Here is a 26,906-nt window from a genome sequence, read left to right on the forward strand (position 1 = left end):
ATGGTGTAAAAGCAAACAAAATCTCACAAACCAGAAGTTAACGGCGTGGCCGCCGACTCAATTTGGCGTTAGAAATGGGTGTCAAAGGATCCTATTAATTATTACATATTCAAACAAACTCATTGACCAAAAGAAATATAAGAGTGTTACCGTTTATATTCCCTCTTTTTGAAAAGCCCCTTCCTTTATAACGGCGTTATTCATCCAAAGTTTATTATAAATAGAAGCCTTCCAAATCCTCCATCCCCCATTTTATTTATTCAAACTCACACTTCCCCTCTCTCCCTCTCTCTCTATCTAAACGATCAGATTCTTAAAAACAGTTGCGTGAAGCTGAAGTTTGGTATATTTATCATCAGAAGAAGATACAAGCAAAGAAGGATTGTTTTTTCTCGGAGATTAAAATGGGGAAGAATCATCACAGAGTTGAATCTGTTCTTCACCTTCTTCGTAAACAATCCCCACTTTCCCTCAAACAGGTTTTTCAGAAACTAAAAACCAAACCCATTTCCCAAATTTTAATAATCTTGTTTTTCTTTTAAATTTCTGTTTTTTCTTTTTCTTTTTGGTAGGAGAAATTTTGTAATACAGCTTGTGTTGAGCGGTTTCTCAAGGCTAAAGGAGATAATGTGAAGAAGGCTGTTAAGAGCTTGAGAGCTTGCCTTTCTTGGAGAGATACCATTGGCATTGGTAACTTAATTACTTTTTTTTTTTTTTGGTTTTTGAAGAATCTTGCTTTTTTCTTTTTTAAACTGATTTTTTTTTCGAATATATAAACGTTTTAAAGTTGTGTCATGATCTTCATAGTAATGATTAAAGTTACCCTACGTGATTCCATTCCTTTAAAAAACGACATTAGAAAAAAACCAAAACCTCTTTTTCCAAAAATTTTATTTGAATATTCTCCTTTTTTTGCAGACCATCTGATCGCCGATGAGTTCTCCGCTGAGCTGGCCGACGGCGTCGCTTATGTTGCCGGCCACGACGAAGAATCTCGCCCCATCGTGGTAACCATTTGATAACAATCTCACCAAAATTTAAATATTTGGTCTTTGTTTTTTTCCCCCTCTTAAAGTGTTAGTTTTTTTTTTTTTTTTTTGTGTACTTTGTTTGTCAGATTTTCCGGATTAAGCAGGATTATCAGAAGTTCCATTCCCAGAAACTGTGAGTAAAATCAAAAACCAAAAAAGAAAAAATGATTAGTTTTACAGAGAAACAAAACCCATTTAATTTCGGATATTGTTTGTTTGTTTGTTTTTTTTTTTTTAATAAATAGGTTTACTCGATTGGTGGTGTTCACAGTAGAAGTAGCCATTGGGACGATGCCAAAAAACGTGAACCAAATGATAATCCTTTTGGACGCAAGTAAGTAACAAATAAAAATGAAATTCAATAATATTTGAAAACGAACGACATGTCGGATTGGCGGCAGAGTTCTGAGAAGTGCATCAGAAAGTGTCCGGTGTGGGACGGCGGTGTCGTTGTCAATAGCAACCGCTTTATAGGCGGAGGTGGTGGAAGGGTATTATCGGGAATTGCAATGTATCAATGGGTAGTGTCGTAGAATTGGTCAATTTTGCCAGTATAAGCGGTAGTAAGTACTTTTAGTGGGAGATTGAACAGTAAAAATTAAAAAAAGCAGAAGTCCCCAGAATTCAACTTTTTTTAAATTGCTCAGATTTTAAGAAGAAAATAAAAATAAAAATTGATGATTGGGATAATGGAGTAAATGTGTGAAAGCGTGGGAAAAATGCAGGCTTTTTCAGGTCGGGATCGGCTTTTATGAATTTATTAGTGGGAATGCTGAAGATGGTGGCTGATTATTATCCTGGACAACTTCATTCTGCTTTTGTTATCGATCCTCCTTCTCTTTTCTCATATCTTTGGAAGGTATAATTTGTTATTATTATTTTTAATTATGATAAAGTAATTTTTAGAAATATTGACTGCAACTCCAACTCCAACTGCATATATGTTTACGTTTTAGCACTTTATTTAAATTATTTTGTCTTTTGCTTTTTGTTAGAGACGATTGTCCAATGTCTACCATGCTAGCTTTCTTTCAAAAATCAAATTTATGCACCTTCCCTTTTTTCTTACTATTCTGGACTTATTTTAATGAAACCTTTCGATTATTTTAATTTTTATACTTTTACTTTCTTCGTCTGAGTCCATATATACTATTAAAACCAGCATTTAACTTTTGTACTTTTTCAATATGATTATTGTGATCTCCATTTGAAAATTTTAGAATGTATTTATTGTATCATGGAAGTACAAATTTATGACTACATGGCAAGTGAATTTAATGTCATGTGAAATAAAGATGAAAATGAATGAGCCAAAATATTATTTTTAGAAATATAGTAGCTAAAATGAGTGTTTTCATAATTGAACCAATGCTATAAGTATAAGGACGAAGATGAATACTTTAAAAATATATAAATCAAAACTGAAGGTAAGAATCAAAATTGTATTTCAATTTATTATTCTTTTTTCTTTATAATTATAAATATGATCATTTTTGTTTATGTTTTAAAATGTTAATCTTAGTTATTATATTTTTAACTCTCAACAATACTCCAGATAATTTTAAAACGTCAAACTTTGTAAAACAAAAGAAAAATTGAAAATGTCAAGTTGTTTTTTTTGTTTTTGTTTTTGTTTTTTTTAATTTTTACCTTTTGTCAATTTTAGTTTAACATCAGTTTTAGATTTTTTGTTTTTAAAATTTATGGTTTTTATCCGTTTATTTTAATTTAATATTATTTCTTTAAAAAATTATTTCAAATGATAAAATTGTTGAAAATATTTACAAAATATAACAAAATTTTAAAATGATAGACACTCATAGACTTCTATCAGTGTCTAGAAGTCTATCAATGTCTATCATCGACAGTTATAAAATTTTGCTATATTTTGTAAATATTTTTATTCATTTTTCTATTATTCTAACCTTTTTTTTATCACAATTTTTGTTTTAATTTTCATTGAAAAAGGTAATTCGAAGTTGATAATGGTGTTTTAAATAATATGTTTTATACGATGGAACTGCAGGGCGTTCGACCGTTCGTTGAGTTATCAACGGTGACGATGGTGATATCATCTCTAGACTTTGAAAATTCGTTAGAGTTCAACGACTTCGCTGCGTATCCGCGAGCCTCCTCTCTCCGATTCGATCAAGCGTCAATACAATCAACGGGAAAGATCGGCTCATCCGCATCCTCACGCTTCTCCTTCACCGTATCCCATCATTTCGACTCACTCAAGCCTTGGTACCTCAGCCTAACCGACACGTCAGCTTCCAAAGTAGGACCCACCAGTCCTTCTCCACTGGGCCCCGCATTAATCTCCCCACTCAACGCCCGTTCCCTGTCGTTCGCATCTCCGGCTGCCAGAATGCCACGTGGCGTAATCAACGACGGAAGTAGTTTCAGCTCGAGACTGACTAGGAAAAGCCTGTTCCCGTCGACGCCGCTGCCGCCGAAAAGCGCTGCCATGGACGGTAGTGGTAATAAGGGTAAAAATGCCCCAAGGACCCCACGGCCGTCGTTCCTCCAATCGCCGGCGGTATTCTTCCGAAGAGAGTGCCACGTCAGTAGAACGGAGAGAAACCGTGAAGCTTTCCGGCCGATTTTGAAATTTTACAGAAGACCGTACGATGAAATGGTTTATAGGTCAAAGATGAGGCCCCCACTTGGTGGATTGATCTCCATCGTCACTCCAAATCTTAGACGTCGACACGTATCAATGTCTCAACGGTTCTGATCCATTACAAAAAAAAAGAAAGGAAAATCACTTTTTTTCTACTACTACATAGACAAACAACATACGAAAATATTTTAACATGAATCAAGGAAAAACTAAAAGAGTGGAAAATGGTCATGAGTAGTATAAATAATTGACCGAGTTGGTGGGTGAATGTGTTGACTAATTGAAATGATAACTCAGTCCGAGTCATTGGCCGAGTTGAGGTTGAGTTTGGGAGGACCAAAAAGAGCTTCGAGTTTGAGGACAAGAAGACAACGTGCTACGCGGGGTGTGAAATGGTGTGCAAATTGTCCTTTTTTTTTTCTTTTTTTGTTTTGTTTTGAACTTTGTGGTTCTTTAATTTTACAAAGTCTACGTTTTTGGGGTTTGGAACATTATTAAAAAAAAAAAAAAAAACCATGCATGGGAATTGGGTAGCGTGGTCGAACCGGTGAAATCGAATGTCAAGATCGTTGAAACCTCAAAAAAGGTAAAAAAAAGAAAAAAAAAAAAAAAGGAAAAAGAAAAGAACACACAAAGTCTAACTATTTGTTGTTAATTATCATCATTATTATATATACATATATATTTTGTGTATTTGTTAATTTTATGAGAATTCCCAGCTCCATTATTATAGTTTTATTTATTTAGAATAATATTCGACTCTTAACTAGACATCAATATTTTTACCAATTTTAAAGAGAAGATGCATTTGTCACGTGACATTATGCGACTGAGCATAAAATTGAGTTGCAACAAAAATAGTCACACCCAAGTAATAGCCTATAGTTTGGAATGAATACTAATACTTTTTTTTCCAATCACAAAATATTAATATTTTACTATCTCTAAAAATTTCCCAACTATTTATTTATATAAAAAAAGTGAAAAACCTCATTTCCTGTATTATTCTTTTTCTCATTTAATACAAATTATGCCTAGCTTTACTGATATAAGAGTGTGCCTTTAACTAAAAAGTTTAGGCTCAAAATCCTCCATCCATGTTATACTTTTTCTTGTAAATAATTTTCTAATAAGTTAAATTACAAAGTTAGTCTTTATAATTTAGAGAAAGATGAAATTTAGTCCATATAGTTTGATAGAACTCTCATAAACCATCCAACTGAAATTTTAATTATAGACTTCAAGCTTTTACTCAACTATAAGGACTAAATTTGTAATTCAACCATTTTAATGTTGCTGAATACCAAAACAATTTGAAAGTAGTATATTATATTTTGCTTTTACTTGGAAGACTTTATATGAATGAAGTTGTTTGTTGTTACTAATATGTACTAGGAATCTTCTCCACTTTTATAATACTAAGTTGGGTTTTCATATTTAGTCAAATGAGTATTTGTTTAATAAGCGAACGACCAAAATTAAAAGAAGAAAGTTTGAAATTTTATGACTAAAATTCATTTAAAAAAAAAGATAGAATACATGGAACAATGAGAGAGCAAGTGGGTAGATAGATTGGGAATATGTGTCGGTTTATATATATTTTTCTTTGAAGTTGAAAGAGAAAAGTCAAAACGGAGGTTCTGAATATGAAAAACAGGGCATTGGGAATTGAAACAATGGCAAAGCACAGCACAGAGATATAGTGAGAAGGGGGATTGGTTTCAGACATCAGAATCAGAACACATGTAGTTTTGGGGAGTGAGATTTTATAATATGTCTTTTCGTGTCGTATTCGACATGTCGTTTTAGATGAAGGAAGGGGTTCTGTTCTGTGTTTATTTCATCCAAAAGAGATGACGTCGTAAAATCAGTGACTCTTTTGTGTTTGGAATCTAATGGTGACAGTGTCATCGTCAAAATCTGTAGTTTTATTATTATAAAGATGGGGTCCGTAAATTTGGGTTTTTTAACAAAAAAAATTCTTTAAAGTTCTAAATTGGGTTGGATTTGGATGAGGACAAGGCATTAGAGTTTGAGAGTGTTTTAAGTAGGTACAGAGGTTTTATTTGGAGTTTACTAGTTGTAGTGTAGGAATTTTTGGTTTTTCTTTGCAGTTTTGCTGGGTACTACTCTGCTCTTTTCAAAGGAATATGGACACATCAACTTGGAACTTGTTTACAAAACTCTGATAATTTCCTCTTTTAAATGATTTGGACGGTGAAATGACGGGTATTATGTTAAAGACATTTTTCGAGGACGAAATAGTTTTAGTATATAAAAGTAAATGATGACGACATTTCTATTGCTATAAAGTCTTTTTAAGTAAAATTTAAAACACTACAACTTAATTTACTTGGAGTCGGATGGATAAGTTACTGTTTCTTAGAAATGAGAGTAATAAGGTCAGGAAACCAAGTTCTGGTTTAACATTGTCCTAAAATAGGTACTGGATTAAGTTAATAAGGGTAATTGCTGTAAACTTCTACTTTTCTGGGGAGGAAGTTCTCTGTCTAAGACAACAAAGATCATATAAAATCATTTTGGACAGTGATTTGTGACAAATTGTCCTCCTTGTGTCGTTGGTTTGTCATGATGAAGTCAATTTCAAGCCCCTCTAATATAAACAAACAAGAAGACTTGGCAATTTACATCTGTAAACATAGTCTCAAATTGGAACAAGTCATTATTGTATTGTACTATAAATCTCTTAAAATCATTTTAGAGGTTTATTTGGGACAACAAATTGTCTCCTTGTGTCCTTGGGGCATCATGGTCAAGTGATGATCAAGCCTCAGATACTAATGAACAAAGAGAATATGTTACAATTTAAGGATGCGCTTGACAAACTAGTTACAACTTACAACTTACAAAATCTCTAGTTAATTACAACATCGTCAACTTACAAGTGTTCCTACTTCTTCATCTATCACAGTAGTTCAATATTCTAGGATCGCTATTGACAATTCAAAACATAAAAGCGTAACCATTACATTATCCACCCTACATTATTTCGTTATGTACTTGTACTGAACTTATGAGTCATAAATGCAGAAACAGAACAGCACGGTCTAGATAAGTCACCTAGCTTTTCTTCCGTAATGAAACCAATTCCATGGTGGGACCATATTTTCCATGCAGAGCTTCTGCACACCAGCCATGTCCATCGTCGACGGTCGGCATCTTGACTTCCATGTAAGGAGTTGCAGGGTGTTGAGAACCTGGGAGTGTTGCCCCAGCTAGAACCCTAAGCATATTTGAAGAGTCGATGTCCATACAAATGGTGATTTCAGGGACTCCTTTAGGTGCAGGCGGAATTCCAATGATCTTGACATAGCCAAGCAGATGGTTTTCCTCTGCTCTCGTCTCTTCACCTTCATAGACAACAATCAGGGCCTCACTTTGATTGTCTCGAACAGTTGTGAAAACCAACTCCTTGCGTGCTGGCATTGTGGTGTTCTTGGGAATAATTGGAATGAAGCTGTTTCCATCAGCTCGGATTCCAATGGCGAGAGGCGTTGCTTGGATGCTAAGAAGGTCTAAACTGCCAAATGGATCGCCAATGCCTGATGCTATTGCACCTTCTAAAGCTGCACCAGAAACAGCAGCTTCTAAAGGATCCATTCCTTCATAAAGTGCCTTATTTTTACATATTTCCATCAGAAGATTTCTGATCTTGGGTATGTATGAACATCCACCAACTACTACTACATCACTCAAATCTTCAATCCTTACCCTTGCATCATGTAAGCATTGCTTTACGAGGTTCTCACATTTTTCGAACACCTTGCTATTCACCATCTCAAACTCCTCTCGGCTTAGAACCTTGCATAACTTTGATCCATTTCCCAAGTTGACATCTATTTGAACACTAGACTGGAATGAAAGCTTGTGGATAGCATCTTGAGTCGCAACTCGGAGCAATCCCATCCTTCTGATCTCATCAATTCCACGGTGTGAGAATATGGATTCAGAATTTGGCAAAAGATACTTCATGGTGTTTTGAAGTAGATCTTCACCTCCTATAGGACTTCCAGCCAGGGCTCTGATCTGTGACACTCCCCCTCCTATCGCTGACACAGCAACATCACAATACCCAGCTCCCATGTTGAAAATAAGGGCAATTTTTTCACTTCCACTGCCCATGCTCTCATGTACAGCCTGCTGCTGTTGTTGAGCATATAATAAAGCTACTGCTGTTGGTTCAGGCATCAATCTAACTTGAAGCCCAGCCATTGCACAAGCTCGTTCCACCCGAGTAAGCTGGAATCGGCTGAATGAAACTGGAATTGTCAAAACGACATTTTTAATTGATCGCTTTAGTTGATATTCAGCCATCATTTTCAGTTCAACGATAAAGATCGCCAGAACTTCTTCAGGAGTGGTGGATCTCCATACATTATTCACCAAAGCCGCAACAAATGGACGAACACCAATGTCCAATGTTTGCACTAAAAAAGGAAGGCTCTTGCTTGCATGAACAACCGGGTCGGTGTCAACTCTTCCAATCAAGCGTTTCATATTGAAAATTGCAGCACCAGAGAGCATGTCAAACTCATGGCTTAGCTCATTACTAACTCCTCCAGAAGGAGTGTCATCCTTGAAGGTGACATACGATCTCATAATTTTCTGATTTCTAGTGTTCTTAAGAAGCTCTACCTGAGATCCATTCCAAACAGCAATACTACATTGTGAAGTACCAATATCAATTCCAACTGCAATATCCGGAAAAGTTGATGTTGTCTTATCTTCCCCAGTAGTTTCACTATCAGAAGCTACAGTGTATATTGGTTCAGCCATGATCTGCATTTTGATCAATGTATGGTCTAGCTTTCAGCGGGTAACTCATCATCATTACTAATCATATATTGCACTAGAGGATAATGAAAAGATAACCAACAACTTTACCCCTTAAAATGGGATTTACAGTCCAATCAATCATCTTTCGAACACTTGAAAAAGAATAGACAAGAGCAAACTGTTCATACTCGATCTAAGCTATAACAGAGAAAGAGGAGAAACACATTTTGGACAAAATCTGGTTGATTCTATGACTTTAAAACATGTTAAAAACACAAACAATATTACATGTAAACTATTCAGGGTGTTTTTCTTACACATCACGGACAATGTTTGACCTTGAATTCTAGATATGAACATATGCTTGTTAAAAAACAAGATTTCTTTCACATAGGCAGGTTCATTATACTAGGACGGGAATTAAACAAAACTCAAATAAACAAGATGAAATATAATCTGTCTCTCTAGTCCAATTCTCGTTACGATGAAAACAATTCGAATATCAGCATAGACGTTGAAATTAATATGCACTTCACGAAGGTTCTTTTAACAAACACCTTCCGAGCAATTCCAAACACCATTTCTCTACGTAAACAGTAGAAAGGCAGTAAAAGAAATTGCATCACAAAAATTCAACAAAGCAGCAAGAATTCGGAATATCACTACATTTAATCACTTAAAAAGACGAAGAAAAACCATAATACATCAAACCCATTCTAGAAAAGCACAAAAGGATTGAAAATTGCTAACTATCGTCAAGAAAATCAAAGAACAAGACATACCCAGTTCCGTGATCAATCAATTGAAGAAAGAAAAAAGGGAATTACCAGAAGCAGTAGCGATTAAAATTGTTGATCCGAGCTAGCAGGTGGCAGAAATAAGCAACGGGACAGACAAAATTCAGCAGCAAAGAGGAGCAAGGAAAAGAGCAATGAGGAATCTTAAGAAGGTACGAGATGAGTCGGTGAAGAAAGAAGTGGAAAGCGAAGAGTAATTTATAGAAGCCATTGAACGAAAGCTTGATCGTCTTCTAGAGCTTCCTAGAGAAAGAGAAACAGAGAATTTTGGTTTTGAAAGAAAGGGAAAAACGATAGCGGGAAATATTACAGTGTGGACGCTTAGACTGTGGGAAGAAATTGGATTTAGATCAGACGGACAACAGTTGATCATCAAACGACTCGGACATCAATTCATCTAAAACTAACAATAACAACTTCACTTGTTGGGTAAATTACCAATTTACTTTGTTATAAAATTTCAAGTTGGTTTTATATAATTTTAAATGTGTTGTAAATTTGAGGAGAAAAATGAGACACAATGGAACAAGGATATTGAAAAAATATAGTATTAAAATAATAAATAAATAAAATAAAATAAAATAATTAAATAACTAAATTTGGAATAAATAAGGAAAATTATAGAAAATAGAAACTTCCTAAAAAAAATCTCCATTTTCTCCAAAATTCATGGAATTTCAACCAATGTATATGTATCTACAAAATCCACAAATGACCACTTATTTATAGAAAATTTTGGCAAGTAAAAAAGATACACTTGGACACTATGCATAGCTGGTTGAATGACACATGACCAACAAATGTGGTAATGAAAAATTTGACACTAAGCATGACACTAATGAGCATCTTTTATTATTATTATAATATTTATAATATTCCCACTTAGATGCCCATTATATATATATAATATGTCTCATTAAAACCTGACTAGGAAAAATCCCACTGGAAAAAAATTCTAGTGAAGGAAAAAGAGTACATATTTCATATAATTTATACTTTTAAAAAAATATATTTGCTCCCCCTCATGAAAACATCACTTAAGATCTTTGAGTCACCACATTCCAATGTTGTGCACCAATTTTTCAAAGGTTGCGGTAGGGAATGCTTTTGTAAATAAGTTTGTCAGGTCATCTTTTGAACAAATTTGTTGTACAGTGATGTTACCATTTTCTTCAAGATCATGAGTTGAGAAAAGTTTCGGTGAAATATGTTTTGTTTTATCTCATTTAATATATCCTCATTTGATTTGTGATATGTATGTTGTGTTGTCTTTGTATAATATTGTTGGAAGATTTTTACTAGAAGACAAACCACATATTTCATAAAATGTGCTGAGTTATTGATCTTAGCCATACACATTTTCGACTAGCCTCGTGAACTGCAAGAATTTCAACATGATTTGAGGAAATAGTTGTTATGGTCCGTTTCACCGATCACCATGATATAGCAATTTCGATACATGTGAACAGATAACTTGTTTGAGATCTAGCTTTGTATGGAACAGATAAATATCCAAAATCTGCATAACCAACTAGATCAAAATTTGATTTATTTGAATAAAACAAACTCATATCAATCATTCCTCGGAGATAATGGAGTATATGCTTAATTACGTTCCAATATCTTTTAGTCGGAGAAGAACTGTATCTTGCTAATAAATTTACTGAAAATGCAATATCTGGTTTTATATTATTAGCAAGATACATAAGTGTGCAAATTGCATTAAGATATGGCACGTCAGGACTAAGAAGTTCTTCATTATCATCTCGAGGTTGAAATATATCTTTTTTCACATTTAATGAACGAACTTCCATTGGAATGTTCAATGGTTGTGCTTTGTCCATAAAAAATATTTTCAAAACTTTTGATGTATAAGTTGACTGATGAACAAATATTCCATCTACTAAATACTCAATTTGCAAGCCAAGGCCAAATTTTATTTTTCCGAGATTTTTCATCTCAAATTCTTTCTTAAGATATTCTATTGTCTTTGAAAGCTCTTTAGGAGTTACAATTTTATTTAAATCATCAACATATACAATTATAATAGCAAATTCTAACTGTGATTTTTTTTATAAAAACACATGGATATATTAGATTACTTCGATATCATTCTTTCAACAAATATCCACTCAGACAATTATACCACATTCGTTCTAATTGTTTCAATCCATATAGCGATCTCTATAACTTTATTTAATACAATTCCTGAGAATTTGATTTATATGTTTTAGGTACCTTAAATCATTCTGGGATTCTCATATAAATATCATTATCAAGAGATCCATATAAATATGTTGTGACTACATCCATTAGATGTATGTCCAAATTTTCATATACAATCAAATCAATTAAATATCTTAATGTAATTGCATCCACCATCAAAGAATACGTCTCCTCATAATCAATACCAGGTCTTTGTGAAAAAACCTTGTGCAACTAGTCTTACTTTATATCTTGTTACCTCATTATTTTCATTTATTTTCTTCACAAATACTCATTTGTATTCCACAGGTTTGACATCTTCTAGTGTTTGGATTACTGGTCCAAAACCTGACGTTTTGAAAGTGAATTTAATTCGATTGCTTCTGTTCACTAAAGCCAATCTTTTCTATGTCGACATTCTTCAATTGATTTTGGTTTAGAATCTTCATTTTTCAGGTATAATGTCTGTAACACCCAAGTTCAAGAGGGGTACATGAATGAACCGGTATCACATTCAAACGAGAGGAATCTTGAGGACATGAAAGTATGGTTAAGAAAAGCTTAAAAGAATTGAAAGTTACTACTTATACCAACAAAGTGCATCTTCTTTTTCGGTGCCTCAATCATAGGAACTCCAAAGTTAAGCGTGCTTAGTTTGGAGCAATCCTATGTTGGGTGATCTCTTAGGAATTTTTCTCACCATCTTCACCAGCACTCAGGATTTCTTCATGGATATTTATATCGTCAACCAAGTCTCTTGACTATTAATTATTTTGACTCATCAATTTTCGATGGAACATTTACAGCTGGTGACTTAGTTACTTTTTTTGCATTTATAAATGCATTTGGTAACTAATTTTCTATATTTTTCAAATGAGTTATCTTTTGAACTTCAAGTTCACATTGATCTGTACGGGGATCTAGATGAGACAATAATGATGCATTCCATGTAATTTCTTTTTTCAACTTTTTAATTCCTCCCCCTAATGTTGGAGAATTTATCTCATTAAAATGACAATCAGCAAATCGTGCAGTAAATACATCACCCGTCAGGGGTTCAAGATATTTGGTAATTGATGAAGAATCATATCCAATATATATTCCTAACCTCCTTTGAAGAGCCATCTTAGTACATTGTGGTCGAACAATTGGAACATAAACTGCACATCCAAAATTCTCATATGGGAAATATTTGGCTCGTGGCCATAAGCTATTTGTAATAGCGAGTACTTATCAAAAGATACTGCCCTATTGCATACAAGAGACGCTGCATGCAAAATAGCATGTCCCCATACAGATTTAGGAAGCTTAGCTCTCATAAGCAATGGTCTAGCAATTAACTGCAAACATTTTATGAATGATTCTACTAAACCATTTTGTGTATGACACATGAGCTACAAGATGTTCAACACTCTGTTAAACTATTTTGTGTATAAACATGAGCTACAAGATATTCAACACTTATCCCAATTAACCTACAATAATTATTAAAAGCTTGGGATGTAAACACTAGCATTATCAATACGAATGGTTTTAATTGTATAATCAGGAAATTGTGCTTTTAACTTAATTATTTGAGCAAGTAATCTTGCAAATGCAAGATTTTGACTTGATAATAAGCACACGTGTGACCATCTGCTAGATGAGTCTATTAATATCATAAAATATCTAAATGGTCCACTTGGTGGGTTAATAGGTTCACATATATCACCATGTATTCGTTCTAAAAATGTAGGTGATTCAATCCCCACTTTAGCTGGTGATGATCTAATTATCAATTTTCCTTGAGAGCAAACTGAAGGAACTCTTAAACAAGAGTGCCTATGAACGGAAGCGGATCTTTCCGATTTCATTGTGACAGAATTACTACACATATATTCTAACATACAGATATGCATTGTAAACATTAATTACTGGCATGCTTTAACAATAAAAAATAAAAGACTAAGTAAACGTACCAGTTGAAGACTTTTTTCAATCGAACTCGGTCCAGCAGAAACGAACTACTCTTGTTCTTACTTGTCCAGCAAACGATTGTCTAACAGCACCGCAGTCGTCTACACAATTAACAGCGCACAAACAAACACAACCGAGGACGACATCACCACTCGAAGCCCTCGGTATTCTCGGAGTGAGAATCAAAGGGTGGACTTTGATGGAGTTGGTAAAGGGAAGGAGGAAAAGCGATCGTGTAGAACGAACAAACAAGTGGGAGATAGTAGAAGACTATCGTATAGTTGGGTGCTTGTCGTTTAGGTCAGGGTACACGATTGTGTAGGTTTAGCTAAGCGATCGTCTATCAAATGGTAAGCGATCGTTTAGTTCTACTTGGTGCGCTAAGCGATCGTACAGAAAACTTAAGCGATCGTTTAGAAATCGCGGGCAATCGTTTAGTACACGGGTGTGCGATCGTTTAGGAAGATGGGCACTATTGTATAGGCTCTCAATGCTAACCGATCGTATACTTTCACACCGTGAGCGAATTTTGCAGATATCTCACAAAAATGAAAACTATTTTCATTTTTATTCTTTAGTTACAAGAACTGAATCAAACTTCCCACTTTCACACGAATTTGGAGAAAAACTCGGCCAATTATTTCATAACTGCCCAATTAAGTAATTAATGAATATAATCATATTATATTCTTAACCTATAGTTTGATATCATATATCTACTATAGTGTTTTCTCCTTTATTTGATATAAATCATATTTATATCCAATTTTCTCCAAATAATGTATCTCATTCATTTAGTCAATTATATCATATATAATTAATGATATATAATTGAACTCCCTCTTTTCAATTTGAACATTTCAAACTGACCCAAAAACTGATTCTCAACTTTTATCTTAGCTACCAAGGGGACCTTATGTCCCTATGGCTCAAAACTCCAACAGTATGTGAATAGCTGACTAAATTCTTTAGCCACGAGATCCACAATCCATTAACTACCAGGCATTCCACTAAAGACCGACAACTGAACTCTTTTTACCACAAATATATTTATGTGACCATCGGATATAACCAATCATGAGTATGATAACCCTTCACAGATGCTCATAAGTACAATTAGGCCAAATTACCGTTTTGCCCATGTAGTTACGTCTCACTCCTTAAGTACCACTGATCCCTCTAATGAACAATACAACATAGTCCAACTATGTGTGAACACCTCTCGGGCCAAGAGAAGATGTATGGCGCCACATCGTTCAAGCCCTGAAGCAACCGTTAAGGGAGCTATCTATCTATTTACCCATACATCGGGGAAGGAGTGATTCCATCCTAGTGAAGTGAAGTCTCTGTCATGGACCTTGTTATATAACGAGATGTTAACACTTCGTGGTCAGATCTTATATAAACTCTTTGTATAGGACGCCCCCCGCTCGCATTTCCTCTACACAAATGATCAAGATCAGATCATTTGTGACAAGTCACAACATTTGTAACTATTCCACAAAGCGGGCTACATCCATAGCATTACTAGGATAATGTTTCCCTCATATATCCATATACTACAGACCATTTTGGTTATCCCTTAAGACATGATCCACTTGTATGTCACCACATACATGCTTAAGTTATATAAAGATAACTAGAGATTTCAGGTTTATTGGTTTGTGGTAAAGAAAATAAAACATTCAACTGAGCAAAATCAAGAAGTGAAGTAAAATATCATATATTATACATCACAAGCATTCGTACAAACTGTTTACAAACTATAGAACACAATACTTTAGGGCATCAACCCCAACAATCTCCCACTTGTCCTAAAGCGAACTGGGGTGTACAAAAACTAGTACAAAACAATAAAATAGGGCATAAAAGCCAGTACAAAAAAATCTCCCACTTGCCCTAGTCCAACCGCAGGCGGTCCTGTAAGCCCATGCTCTGAAGGAGACCCTCAAACACTGTAGCTGTGAGAGCCTTTGTAAACGGGTTAGCAACATTGTGCTCCGAAGCGATCTTCGTGACGATCACGTCCCCTCGATGCACTATCTTGCAGATTAGGTGATACTTCCGCTCTATGTGTTTGTCGCGCCTGTGACTCCTAGGTTCTTTGGAGTTCGCCACAGTCCTACTATTGTCACAATAGAGGGTAATGGGCCTAGACATATTTGGAATAGCTTCCAGTTCTGCTTAGAACTTCCTGAGCCAGACGACCTCTTTAGCAGCTTCGCAAGCCGCTACGTACTTCGTTTCCATAGTGGAGTCAGCGATGCACCCCTACTTAGTGCTTCGCCACACTACAGCTCATCCGTTAAGAGTAAAGACTAACCCTTAAGTAGACTTGCGAGAGTCCCTATCAGTCTAAAAGTTAGAATCTGTGTATCCAGTAAGGATTAAATCCCTATATCCACACACAAGCATGTAGTCCCTCATTCTCCGAAAATACTTGAGGATGTTCTTCACAGTCGTTCAGTGACCCCGATCTGGGTTAGACTGATACCTACTGGCTATGCCCACAACGTAACAGATGTTTGGTCTAGTATAGAGCATCGCGTACATCAAACTGCCAACGACAGACGCATATGGAACCCGTCTCATCTCCTCAACCTCTTGAGGCGTCTTAGGACACATGTCCTTAGACAAAGTGACTCCATGCTTGAACGGCGGTAGGACCCTCTTGCATTCTTGCATTGAGTACTTGAGCAACATCTTGACAATGTACGATGCCTGAGATAGTGCTAAGGCTTTGTTTTTACGATCCCGAAAGATCTGTATACCCAGAACAAACAGAGCTTCTCCAAAATCTTTCATTTGGAATTAGGTCGCTAGTCAGTTCTTAACTGCAGGCAATAGACCTACTGAAAGAGTAGAACAACATGCAGCGAAAGTATCAAAGATCCATAAGCTTTCTAATTTACTAATTTAAGCAAAAACTAAAGCATGCTCTTCTCAAAAAGTGGGTTTTATGAACATACCTTTGATGAACTCTCCAAGAAAATGCCCGTTCAGCTGCTATCTTCTCTTGTTATCAACGTGAACCACCTCAAAGCCTTCCCTATTATGCTCTTGGAGCTTTAGGCAGAGTTGTGGAACTCAAGAACAACTTGAAGATGTGAAGAAACCAGAGAAACTCACAGCAGCATAGCTGAAGAAGACAACTTCTTCTTTAGAAAAAATTCTCTCAAAATTCTTTAATTATCCTCCTATCCAATAACTCCAATCTTCTTTATATATTAAGATGAACATGCAAAGAGATGCAGTGCATGGCTTGCAGCGCATGCTTGGAGAATTAAAGTAGAGAAGATCATGGTTTGTGTGTGAGCATAAAGATGATGATAATGGAGAAAACTCTTTTTTCATTATGTACAAACATGTCAAACGATTTTTCATTTTCTTTTTTTTTTTAAAAAAATGATATTAAATCATTTTAATTCAAAATTTAATTTTCTTAAATTAATTTAAAAAATTAATTAATTTAATATCAAATATTAAATTAATTTTTGCACAATAATCATCTTTATATATTTAAATCATATTTAAATATTTATTCTCTTGTTCCGTTTAATTTGAACGTTTTAAATTAATCTTTTAAGCTACCCTAAAGCTTATCCATTACGAGCTAGTAGGGGGACCTCGCGGACCTACAGATCATGGGCTTCAACGATTCGAGATTAATCGGTTAAACTCATTAGTCTGATCTAACCCCCATTCGTTAACTAATGGGACACTCCACTATAGCCCATAGTTGAACTCCCCTCACTATAGATATATTATGTCCACTTAATAACCATAATCAGTAAGTCGATCCTTCACAGGTTGTTCGTAATCACAGCTAGGTTAAAAATACCGTTTTACCTCTGTGACTACATCTTGTTCCTTAAGTTCCTACTAATCCTTTAATGAACGATTTTGATTCACAATCTCTATGAATCAAATCCTTTCTCTATCATGAGAAGGCGAGGCCCCGATTGTTCAAGACCTGGAGTCAATACTTAAGAGAATAACCTATCTGCTAACCCTAAATAGGGTAGGAGTGAATTCCATCTTGCAATACTATGTCCCCAGCTATTCATCCGGTGTTATCCCCAAAATGGTAAGCTTATTGAGCAGTGCTGTTGGACTATTCTCACCGTTTGTAGATCAAAGGATAATCCCGAACAAACAGGAGTTCATAGCTAGCTCAGGATTTAGATCGAGTTAACCTAGGTTATATAATAAATGAAATAGTCAGTTTTAACAATAAACGATCGTTATAAAGAAGAGTGACTATTTTCGTGGTCCAGTCTATATGCAAACTCATTGCATAGGATACCCCCACTCTCATGTCTCAATATGAACGATTTATGGATGACATCATTTGTAGAACTTTACAACTTCTTGTAACAACTACAGAGTGGGTTGCATCCAATAGTGTTATCAGGATGAGATACCCAATTTCATCCATATACTTATTAGACCATTTAGGCTATATACTGTCAACTTGATCCTGTTTATGTCACTACATAAAGTTACAACATTCAGACTATAGCCAAGGATGCGTTTATTGGATTTTCATAATAAGATGCAAAATCAACAAGTCATTGTTATTGATTAAATAGAATGTTTAACACGAACTGCGAGTTCTAGGACATTTCCAACAATCTCCCACTTGAACTAAAACTCTAGTGAGAACAAATATATACAATATAATGTTGAGATACATAATGGAAAAAATACAATAAACTAGGGCATTTACAATACCATAGACATTCTCCCACTTGCCCTAGATTACACTACTCAGAGTCCTAGTCCGACTAGGTGGCCCTCGAAAACTTTAGTCGAGAGGGTTTTGGTGAATGGATCAACAAGGTTGTCTTCAGAGGCTATCTTTGTGACGAGCACATCTCCTCTGTGTACAATCTCCTGGATGAGATGGTACTTTCGTTCAATGTGTTTTTCACGCTTGTGACTCCTAGGTTCCTTTGAGTTAGCAACAACACCACTGTTGTCACAATACAATGTGATAGACAGGTGCATATTTGGAACGACTTTCAAATCAGCTAAGAATTTGCGTAGCCATACTGCTTCCTTAGCAACTTCGCATGTAGCCACGTATTCCGCTTCCATGGCGGAGTCAGCGATACAACTTTGCTTGATGCTTCTCCAAACTATAGCTTCTCTGTTAAGAGTGAAAACTGATCTTGAAGTAGATTTCCTAAAATCTACGTCAGTCTGAAAATCAGAATCAGTGTATCCCGTAAGGATCAAATCCTTAGGTTCATACACAAGCATATATTCCCTCGTTCTCCTAAGATACTTGAGGATATTTTTTACAGTGGTCCAATGACCGTGTCCAGGATAAGATTGGAACCTGCTAACGATTTCAACTGCAAAACATATGTTGGGACGTGTACACAACATAGCGTACATCAAACTTTCAACTGCAGAAGCATATGGAATTCTGTTCATCTCCTCAACCTCTTGAGATGTCTTAGGACATTGTTCCTTCGACAAATGAATTCCATGCCTAAAGGTAATAAACCTTTCTTGGAATTTTGCATATTATACCTTGACAACATCTTGTCAATATAAGATGCCTGAGACAGTGCTAATGTTCTATTCTTTCGGTTTCGAAAGATCTGTATTCCTAGAACATACTGAGCATCATCCAAATATTTCATTTGGAACTGTGATGCTAACCATCTCTTTACATCAACAAGAAATCTTATCTCATTCCCAATGAGCAAGATATCATCAATATACAGAACTAAGAATGCTACAACTTTGTTGACTATCTTTTTGTATACACAAGGTTCGTCAACGTTTTGTTCAAAGCCGTAAGATTTGATCGCAGTGTCAAATCTTATATTCTAGGATCTGGGCGCTTGTTTCAATCCATAAATGGATCAATTAAGCTTATAGACTTTCTGTTCCTATCCTGTTTCGACGAACCCCTCTGGTTGAGACATAAAAATATTTTCATCAAGATAGCCATTCAAAAAAGCTGTCTTGACATCCATTTTCCATATTTCATAGTCATAATATGTGGTAATGGCAAGAAGTATTCTTATTGATTTAATCATGGCAACAGGAGAAAAATTTTCTTCATAATCAACTCTTTCTCTTTGGGTAAAACCCTTTGCCATGAGCTCGACTTTATAAGTCTGTACCTTGCCAGTTTGGTCTCGTTTTCTCTTGTAGATCCATTTATAACCTATAGGTGTAACACCTTGTGGTTGATCTACAAGCACCCAGACTGAGTTGAAGTACATAGACTCCATTTCATCGTTCATGGATTTTATCCATTTTTCCCTGTCAACATCTTCCATTGCCTTCTTAAAGGTTAATGGATCCTCTAAACCATCATCTTATATGATGTTTTGAGTTTCTATTAAGCCCATGTAGCGTTTAGGTTGTTGAATAACCCTTTGTAAGCGCATAATACGATGATGCGATGATATGCGATACTACTTCTAGATGTATGCGTTATTAACGAAATGCTTGTAGTATGTTATGCGTTGTCACAAGTTTCCTTGCGTTGAAACCAAGTATAATTCCATTGCAAGTTTCTCGGAGTGATCCGAGGTCGAACATAGGGATTGTTTAGTTAATACGTTACGTTCGTGATATATGCAGCCGGGGGTTTTTCAATTAATAAAAGTTGTGTGTGTATAGATATTTAAAATTGCGACAAATAAAATTTTGCGGTAAAGTAAAGTTGCGATAATAAAATATAATGTGATAAAAGTAAACCTAAGCTATTATGATACAAGATACAAGATATTGATACATGATATTGAGATTGAGGCTAACTGTGAAGATTATACAAAGGATCGTGTTATACGGTGGCAAGTCTTTGTGTATGAAATAGAAATAGAAAGGGTAATTGTTATAAACATCGCAAGTTCCTTAATTGTATTAAAGATTTAACTACGGTTCCGCTTTCCTTTGGCGTACACCTCTCGATGATCGGTCGCGTTCCCACATCTCTGTGGTGAAACAAGGATGAACGTAATGAACGCAAGGTTGCTTCCATCTCTGGAAGTACTTCTCGCTTTAGTTAACACATTCTTCTAACATTCTCTCGACAGGTAGAATGGCATCTTCACTTCTGCTCTCACAGGTGAAGATGCCATCTAGCATGCTTTAGCTAAACATATTTATTTCTTTATCACAGATTAATTTACTTGTTTAATTCATTCTAATTACCAAGGGATTAAGAAAACATCATGGAGAAAGCGATTAATGGAGGAACGAAAATAGACAGAAAGATGGAGATGAAAATGATCATGACATTTAATACTCATATTTAGCGTCTGATACATGGTACGAATGATAGAGATTAAGAAAATGAATACAATTGATGATAAGAGATAGAAACAAATATAGAAGAGTGCCAAGGTCTTGACACAGATCTGGACGGTGGATTTGCTTGCCCGCAAATGGAGTGAATGGAAGGAAGACCTTCCCTTCCAGGCTTGCTCGTCTGGTAGGAGTGACCTTGGTACAGAGCTTCACGGTGGGGATTGAAAGGATTTATCCTGAGACTCACCTCTCGGCCTTGTCTCTTAAATCTTCCCGAATCTTCTCCGATCAGCACTTAGACCAGCCTTTCTCTCAATATACAAATCTCAAAATATGCCCGTATCAAGTATCTTTTCCAATAGAATTTCAGAGGCTATTTATAAGCTCAGGTTTGACTCTCTGACTTGTGAACCCCTCTTTATTGTCATGGCGGCTCCAGAAATGGTGGAATGAATATTACTTCTGTTACACAATCAATCTCGTCAAAAATGCACAACGATCAGCTGTACACGTGTTTGAATCCTCCGCAATTGCGTTACTCTTTTGCATCTTCGATCGTTTGTTCGCATGCGGTGTTGTTTTTGATTACCGCACGCGATTGAAGTTACGTTGATCGCAAAGCTCTTGATCGAGTGTCGCATGGCCATCATTACGTTGATCGTCTATTCATTCCTGAATGGTAGGCGCAATGCGACGTAAATGCGTTAATATTTTTCTCTTGAGCCATGAATGCATACGGTGACTTGATTTCCTGCAAAACAGAATTGAAACATCCTTTTCTACCATTGCGATGGTGTCAGTGGGTGTATTGACGACAATTTATAATTCTTGCATTTCTTAGGCAATTTCCATACAATTGACGCAACTTTTCTCTCTTTTAACCGCAATATCTAAATAAAGCAGCATAAATAACTTGTATTTCTACAAGTTATCACACCCCCAAATTTAGATATATGCTTGTCCTCAAGCATATCTTCTACTAAGACAATAATGCTCAATTCCTATCCTAAATTTTGCGTCGATTGGTTGCTCCGAATGCTCCACTAGGCACATTACTTGACAACGCAATTTCCTTCTATCCTTGCTGATTCATAACAAAACCCTACTTTATTCTTCTATACTACAAATTTCTGCTAAAAAATGCTTTTCTAGTTTTAAAAAGAATGTTTACCTCTTCTTGTCAAAACAACTTGATGCGTCTGGATGCGGTGGTCAAACGTTGCATCATTTATTAGAGACTGTTGGTCATGGTTACACCCTTCGTTTTGGCTTGTTCCCACGAGTGCCATATGAACATCCAACTTCGGTTGTGTGCCAATCTCAACTTTAACTCATGAATTTTAGAGGAGTTGTCTCTTGCATTCTTTGATTTTCTTTTTCTTATGCATTTTTTTCTTTTCATATTGCGTTGTTCCTGGAATCCCACCTTCGTTTTGGCTTGTTCCCACGGGTGTCATGCGAACATTCAACTATGAGCAGGCTCCTTTCACAACTTAACTCTTATCAGGTTGAGAATGTTTTTGAAGTTTCCCTTGCGTTGACATTAGAGTTGATACGATTTTTTTTTAGATGAAAAATGAACGCATTTTTCTTGATGACCGCATATTCTTGATCTCATCTGCTCAGACCTTCCCTACCCCAAAATTTAGAGATGCGCAAGGGTCTCATTGCGTTGTTTGGACAGAATAGACAAACACTTAGCCAAAATTTCAAAAAGAAGGTTTGAGCAGAATTTTGAAAGGTAAAAGGTAAAGCATTGCTAAGATACGAATTACCTAAGTGTTAGTTAGAAATTACAAAGTATGGAAAATGTTTCTAAGTGAATGCATATTATACATCATGACAGCGCAATGAATAACACAAAAAGAAAGATTAATAATATCGCAAAGTTGACAAAGGATGATAAAGAAGAGGCACAGGCATATGGATAGAATTGTTACTTAGTTGTATTGAAAATTAACTAAGTATACAAATAACTACAATTAACGCAATACAATTATTATTTTTTTTTTTGTACAAAGAATCAAAGAATTTAATTAACACAAAAATAATGAATTAAAATTATCTTTGAATTTGATTCAGATAGGTGCACGCTTAAAAATTAACACCGTGCTTCCATTAACACAAATACACTTTTGCTGAGGACGGGCAACAACGTATACATCCCCGCAACAAACCTTTTAACTCAATGCATTTCTGGAGGATCGGGCGCACGATATTTCTACCAACACAACACTACCTCAACATAGTGCATTTTTCGCTAAGGATGAACAGAGGACACATATGCGCACAACACACCCCTCAATGCAATGCAGTTGAGTGTAAAGGACGCAAGGTGTCTCTTGTTATCCCACAATGTACCCATCATTGCGTTACATACCATTTTTTTCTTTTTAATTCATCAATAATTCAAGTCAAAAAGACTTTGTGGTGTTCAACGTTTCATCCAGTCATTCACAAAAATTTAAAAACAACGCTACTAATGCATACAAATTAAAGTAATTAAACATGACGTGGAAATATGCAACTGAACTAAATTGAAGGTAAATACAGAAAGCATTAAAGGCTAATTCTAATAAACAGTAAATAACACAATCTAGAAAGCCGTAAAGGAAAGCTGTAAAGAAAGCAAGGAAACATAGATAGAGATGTTGGTTGAAAGAAGTTCGTAGAATTACCGCAATCGCATCCCCCGCAAGCGGTTAATCCTGCTTGCCCAAGTCAATGGTATCCATGCGTCCATCTCATCCGGCTCTAACGACTGAGCCCATCTCTTTGCTTCATCTCACAGTGTATACGGGAAAAGATATAACCTAAGTCCTTCTTGAGTCACACCAGGCATGGAGAATGCGCTGCACATGTCTACAAAACTCGTCAAATGAATATGTAGGTCTTCTCCTTTTAATCCTCCAAATTGCCCCACATTCTGAATCATCTGCCGCATAATAGGTCTTATTTCAAAGCTTACACCCTCCTCAACCATGGGTCTTGAAATTCCTGGCGAGACGTCATAAAAATTCGACGCTGCATAGTTTTTCATAGGGGCGTTGCGATCAGCCGTAAGAAATATGGAGTCTTGTACTGGCCAATTTTCCCTTGGATTCCCTGCGGGTGCCTCATTATTATTATTAGCCATGCTTGTTCACCACTTAATTCGGCCCTTATGTGCTCTTGCCCGAATAATACATTTGATCTCTGGGTCCGCTTAGAATATCTGGATTACTCTAGTACTCATAAGTCATCAGACTGCTTTCCGCGATGAACAGCCAGTACAAAGAGATATATCCTACAAAATACCACAAACATACTCAACACTAACGTTAACCAATCCTTGACAATGGTGCCATAAACTTGTAAGCGCATAATACGATGATGCGATGATATGCGATACTACTTCTAGATGTATGCGTTATTAACGAAATGCTTGTAGTATGCTATGTGTTGTCACAAGTTTCCTTGCATTGAAACCAAGTATAATTCTACCGCAAGTTTCTTAGAGTGATCCGAGGTCGAACACAGAGATTTCTTAGTTAATGCGTTACGTTCGTGATATATGCGATCGGGGGTTTTTCAATTAATAAAAGTTGTTTGTGTACATATATTTAAAATTGCGACAAAGTAAAATTATGCGGTAAAGTAAAGTTGCGATAATAAAATATAATGCGATAAAAGTAAACCTAAGTTATTTTGATACAAGATACAGGATACTGATACATGATACTGAGATTGGGACTGACTGTGAAGATTATACAAAGGGTCGTGTTATGTGGTGGCAAGTCTTTGTGTATGAAACAGAAATAGAAAGGGTAATTGTTATAAACATCGCAAGTCCCTTAATTGCGTTAAAGATTTAACTACGGCTCCGCTTTCCTTTGGCGTACACCTCTCGGTGATCGGCTGCGTTCCCACATCTCTATGGTGAAACAAGTATGAACGTAATGAACGTAAGGTTGCTTCCATCTCTTGAAGTACTTCTCGCTTTAGTTAACACATTCTTCTAACCTTCTCTCGACAGGCAGAATGGCATCTTCACTTCTGCTCTCACAGGTGAAGATGCCGTCTAGCACGCTTTAGCTAAACATATTTATTTCTTTAGCATAGATTAATTTACTTGTTTAATTCATTCTAATTACTAAGGAATTAAGAAAACTTCATGGAGAAAGTGATTAATGGAGGAACGAAAATAGATAGAAAGATGGAGATAAAAATGATCATGACATTTAATACTCATATTTAGCGTCTGATACATGGTGTGAATGATAGAGATTAAGAAGATGAATACAATTGATGATAAGAGATAGAAACAAATACAGAAGAGTGCCAACGTCTTGACACAGATTTGGACGGTGGATTTGCTTGCCGGTGAATGGAGTGAATGGAAGGAAAAGCTTCCCTCTCAGGCTTGCTCGTCCGGTAGGAGTGACCTTGGTACAGAGCTTCACAGCGGGGATTGAAAGGATTTGCCCTGAGACTCACCTCTCGACCTTGTCTCTTAAATCTTCCTGGATCTTCTCCGATCAACACTCAGACCAGTCTTTCTCTCAATATACAAATCTCAAAATATGCCTGTATCAAGTATCTTTTCCAATAGAATTTTAGAGGCTATTTATAGGCTCAACTTTGACTCTCTGACTTGTGGACTCAACTTTATTGTTATGGCAACTTCGAAAATGGTGGAATGAATATTCCTTCTATTACGCAATCAATCCTGTCAGAAATGCAGAACGGTCAGCTATACACGTTTTTGAATCCTCCGCAATTGCGTTGCTCTTTTGCATCTTCGATCGTTTGTCTACATGCAGTGTTGTTTTTTATTACCGCATGCAGTTGAAGTTGCATTGATCGCAAAGCTCTTGATCGATTGTCGCATGGCCGTCATTGCGTTGATCGTCCAACAAGGTTCGATTTCTCCTTTTTGCAACATTGTTTTGCTATGGTGTTTTAGGTGTTGTGAGTTGGGATTGAATTCCATGATCTACTAGATAGTTCTGGAATTGCAAATCCATTTACTCACCGCCTCAATCAGATCGAAGTGTTTTAATTCTTTTACTTAACTGATTTTCAATCTCAGCCCTAAATTCTTTGAACTTTTCAAAAGTTTCAGACTTGTGACTGATTAAGTAAATATAGCCATATCGAGAGTAATCGTCAATTAAACTGACGAAGTACTGATATTCTCCTTGAGCTTTAACATTCATCGGACCACAATGAATGTATAAGTTCAAGAGGTTCTTTGGCACGAAGACCTTTGTCAGAAAAAGATCTTTTCGTCATTTTTCCCTCAAGACATGATTCACATGGAGATAGGGAACTGTCTTCTAACTTATTTAGATGACCATTTTTTACCAATCTCTCAATCCTGTTGAGATTAATGTGAACAAGTTTGAGGTGCCAAAGATAGGCGTTAGGAGAAATTTTTCACTTTTTATTATGAGTTTCAGCCGTTTTAAACATCTCTATATTTAAAATAGCTTTTGCTTCTGTTGGTTGTAATATGTATAAGTTATTTGCAAGTCTAGCAGAACAAATATGAACACCTCTTGAATAAACAAACACTTCATTATATTCAAAAGATACACTGTACATATTTTCTAAAAGACAAGAAATGGAGATCAGATTCCTTTTCATCTTCGGTACAAAGAACACATTCTTGAGTAAGATAAAAGAATCTCCAAAAAACAACTTCACATCTCCCACTGCTTCGGCTGAAATGACTTCACCTGTGCCCACTTTGAAAGTCATCTCATATTCAGAAAGTCTTCTCCAAGAACTAGTTTCCTGTAGAAAAGTACAAACATGATTAGCGGCGCCTGAATCTAATATCCAGGTAAGGTGAGAATTTTCCACTATACATGTTTCAGCAACTAGTAAATCATATTTACCTTGTTTATTATTTTTTGCTTTCTTTTCAGCCAAATTTTTCTGGCAATTACGCTTCCAATGCCCAACCTCTCCACAATGGAAACATTTTCCCTTGGGAGTTTTGTTTTTGTTTTTCTTTGCATCGGTTTTCTTTTTCCCTTTTCCTTTCTTTTTCATTTGTATGGTTTTATCTTTAGAAGAATAAGAAGACCAACTTTCTTATCATTAATGGGTTTCGTACCAGACGTAGACCCTTTGTAAAACTTTTTCGGTTTAGAAATAACATTTATTTCCTTTTCCTTGAGTTTCATCATCAATTGATAAGTTTGCAATTCATTCAACAATGTCGTTAAGTTA

At 35.8% G+C, this 26,906-nt stretch overlaps 2 protein-coding genes across 2 annotated transcripts; one reads left to right on the plus strand and one right to left on the minus strand.

Moving 5' to 3' along the window:
• The first annotated feature begins 187 nt into the window (after window positions 1-187).
• LOC120074971 (Sec14p-like phosphatidylinositol transfer family protein) lies at window positions 188-4,355 on the plus strand. Its single transcript, XM_039028131.2, has 7 exons — window positions 188-479; window positions 573-690; window positions 919-1,007; window positions 1,118-1,164; window positions 1,277-1,365; window positions 1,757-1,890; window positions 3,058-4,355. Exons 1-7 carry the CDS (start codon window positions 405-407, stop codon window positions 3,766-3,768), a joined length of 1,263 nt encoding a protein of 420 aa, XP_038884059.1. The 5' UTR covers window positions 188-404; the 3' UTR covers window positions 3,769-4,355.
• Window positions 4,356-6,450: 2,095 nt separating this feature from the next.
• On the minus strand, window positions 6,451-9,556 carry LOC150029890 (heat shock 70 kDa protein 8-like). Its single transcript, XM_090310273.1, has 2 exons — window positions 9,279-9,556; window positions 6,451-8,454 (listed from the first exon to the last, which is right to left on the minus strand). The coding sequence occupies exon 2, from the start codon at window positions 8,449-8,451 to the stop codon at window positions 6,736-6,738; it is 1,716 nt and encodes a 571-aa protein (XP_090166399.1). The 5' UTR covers window positions 8,452-8,454; window positions 9,279-9,556; the 3' UTR covers window positions 6,451-6,735.
• Window positions 9,557-26,906: the final 17,350 nt, after the last annotated feature.

Source organism: Benincasa hispida, unplaced genomic scaffold, assembly GCF_027475165.1.
Source record: "Benincasa hispida cultivar pf3 unplaced genomic scaffold, pf3_genome.v1.1 HicScf826, whole genome shotgun sequence".
NCBI classification, from domain to species: domain Eukaryota; kingdom Viridiplantae; phylum Streptophyta; class Magnoliopsida; order Cucurbitales; family Cucurbitaceae; genus Benincasa; species Benincasa hispida.

Bases quoted from the DNA above. Each gene is read 5' to 3' on its own strand.
- LOC150029890 (XM_090310273.1), bottom strand. From the start codon at position 8,451: ATGGCTGAACCAATATACACTGTAGCTTCTGATAGTGAAACTACTGGG.
- LOC120074971 (XM_039028131.2), top strand. From the start codon at position 405: ATGGGGAAGAATCATCACAGAGTTGAATCTGTTCTTCACCTTCTTCGT. The intron at 1,008-1,117 runs GTAACCATTTGA...TTTGTTTGTCAG, and splicing joins AAGAATCTCGCCCCATCGTG to ATTTTCCGGATTAAGCAGGA. The intron at 1,891-3,057 runs GTATAATTTGTT...ATGGAACTGCAG, and splicing joins TTTTCTCATATCTTTGGAAG to GGCGTTCGACCGTTCGTTGA.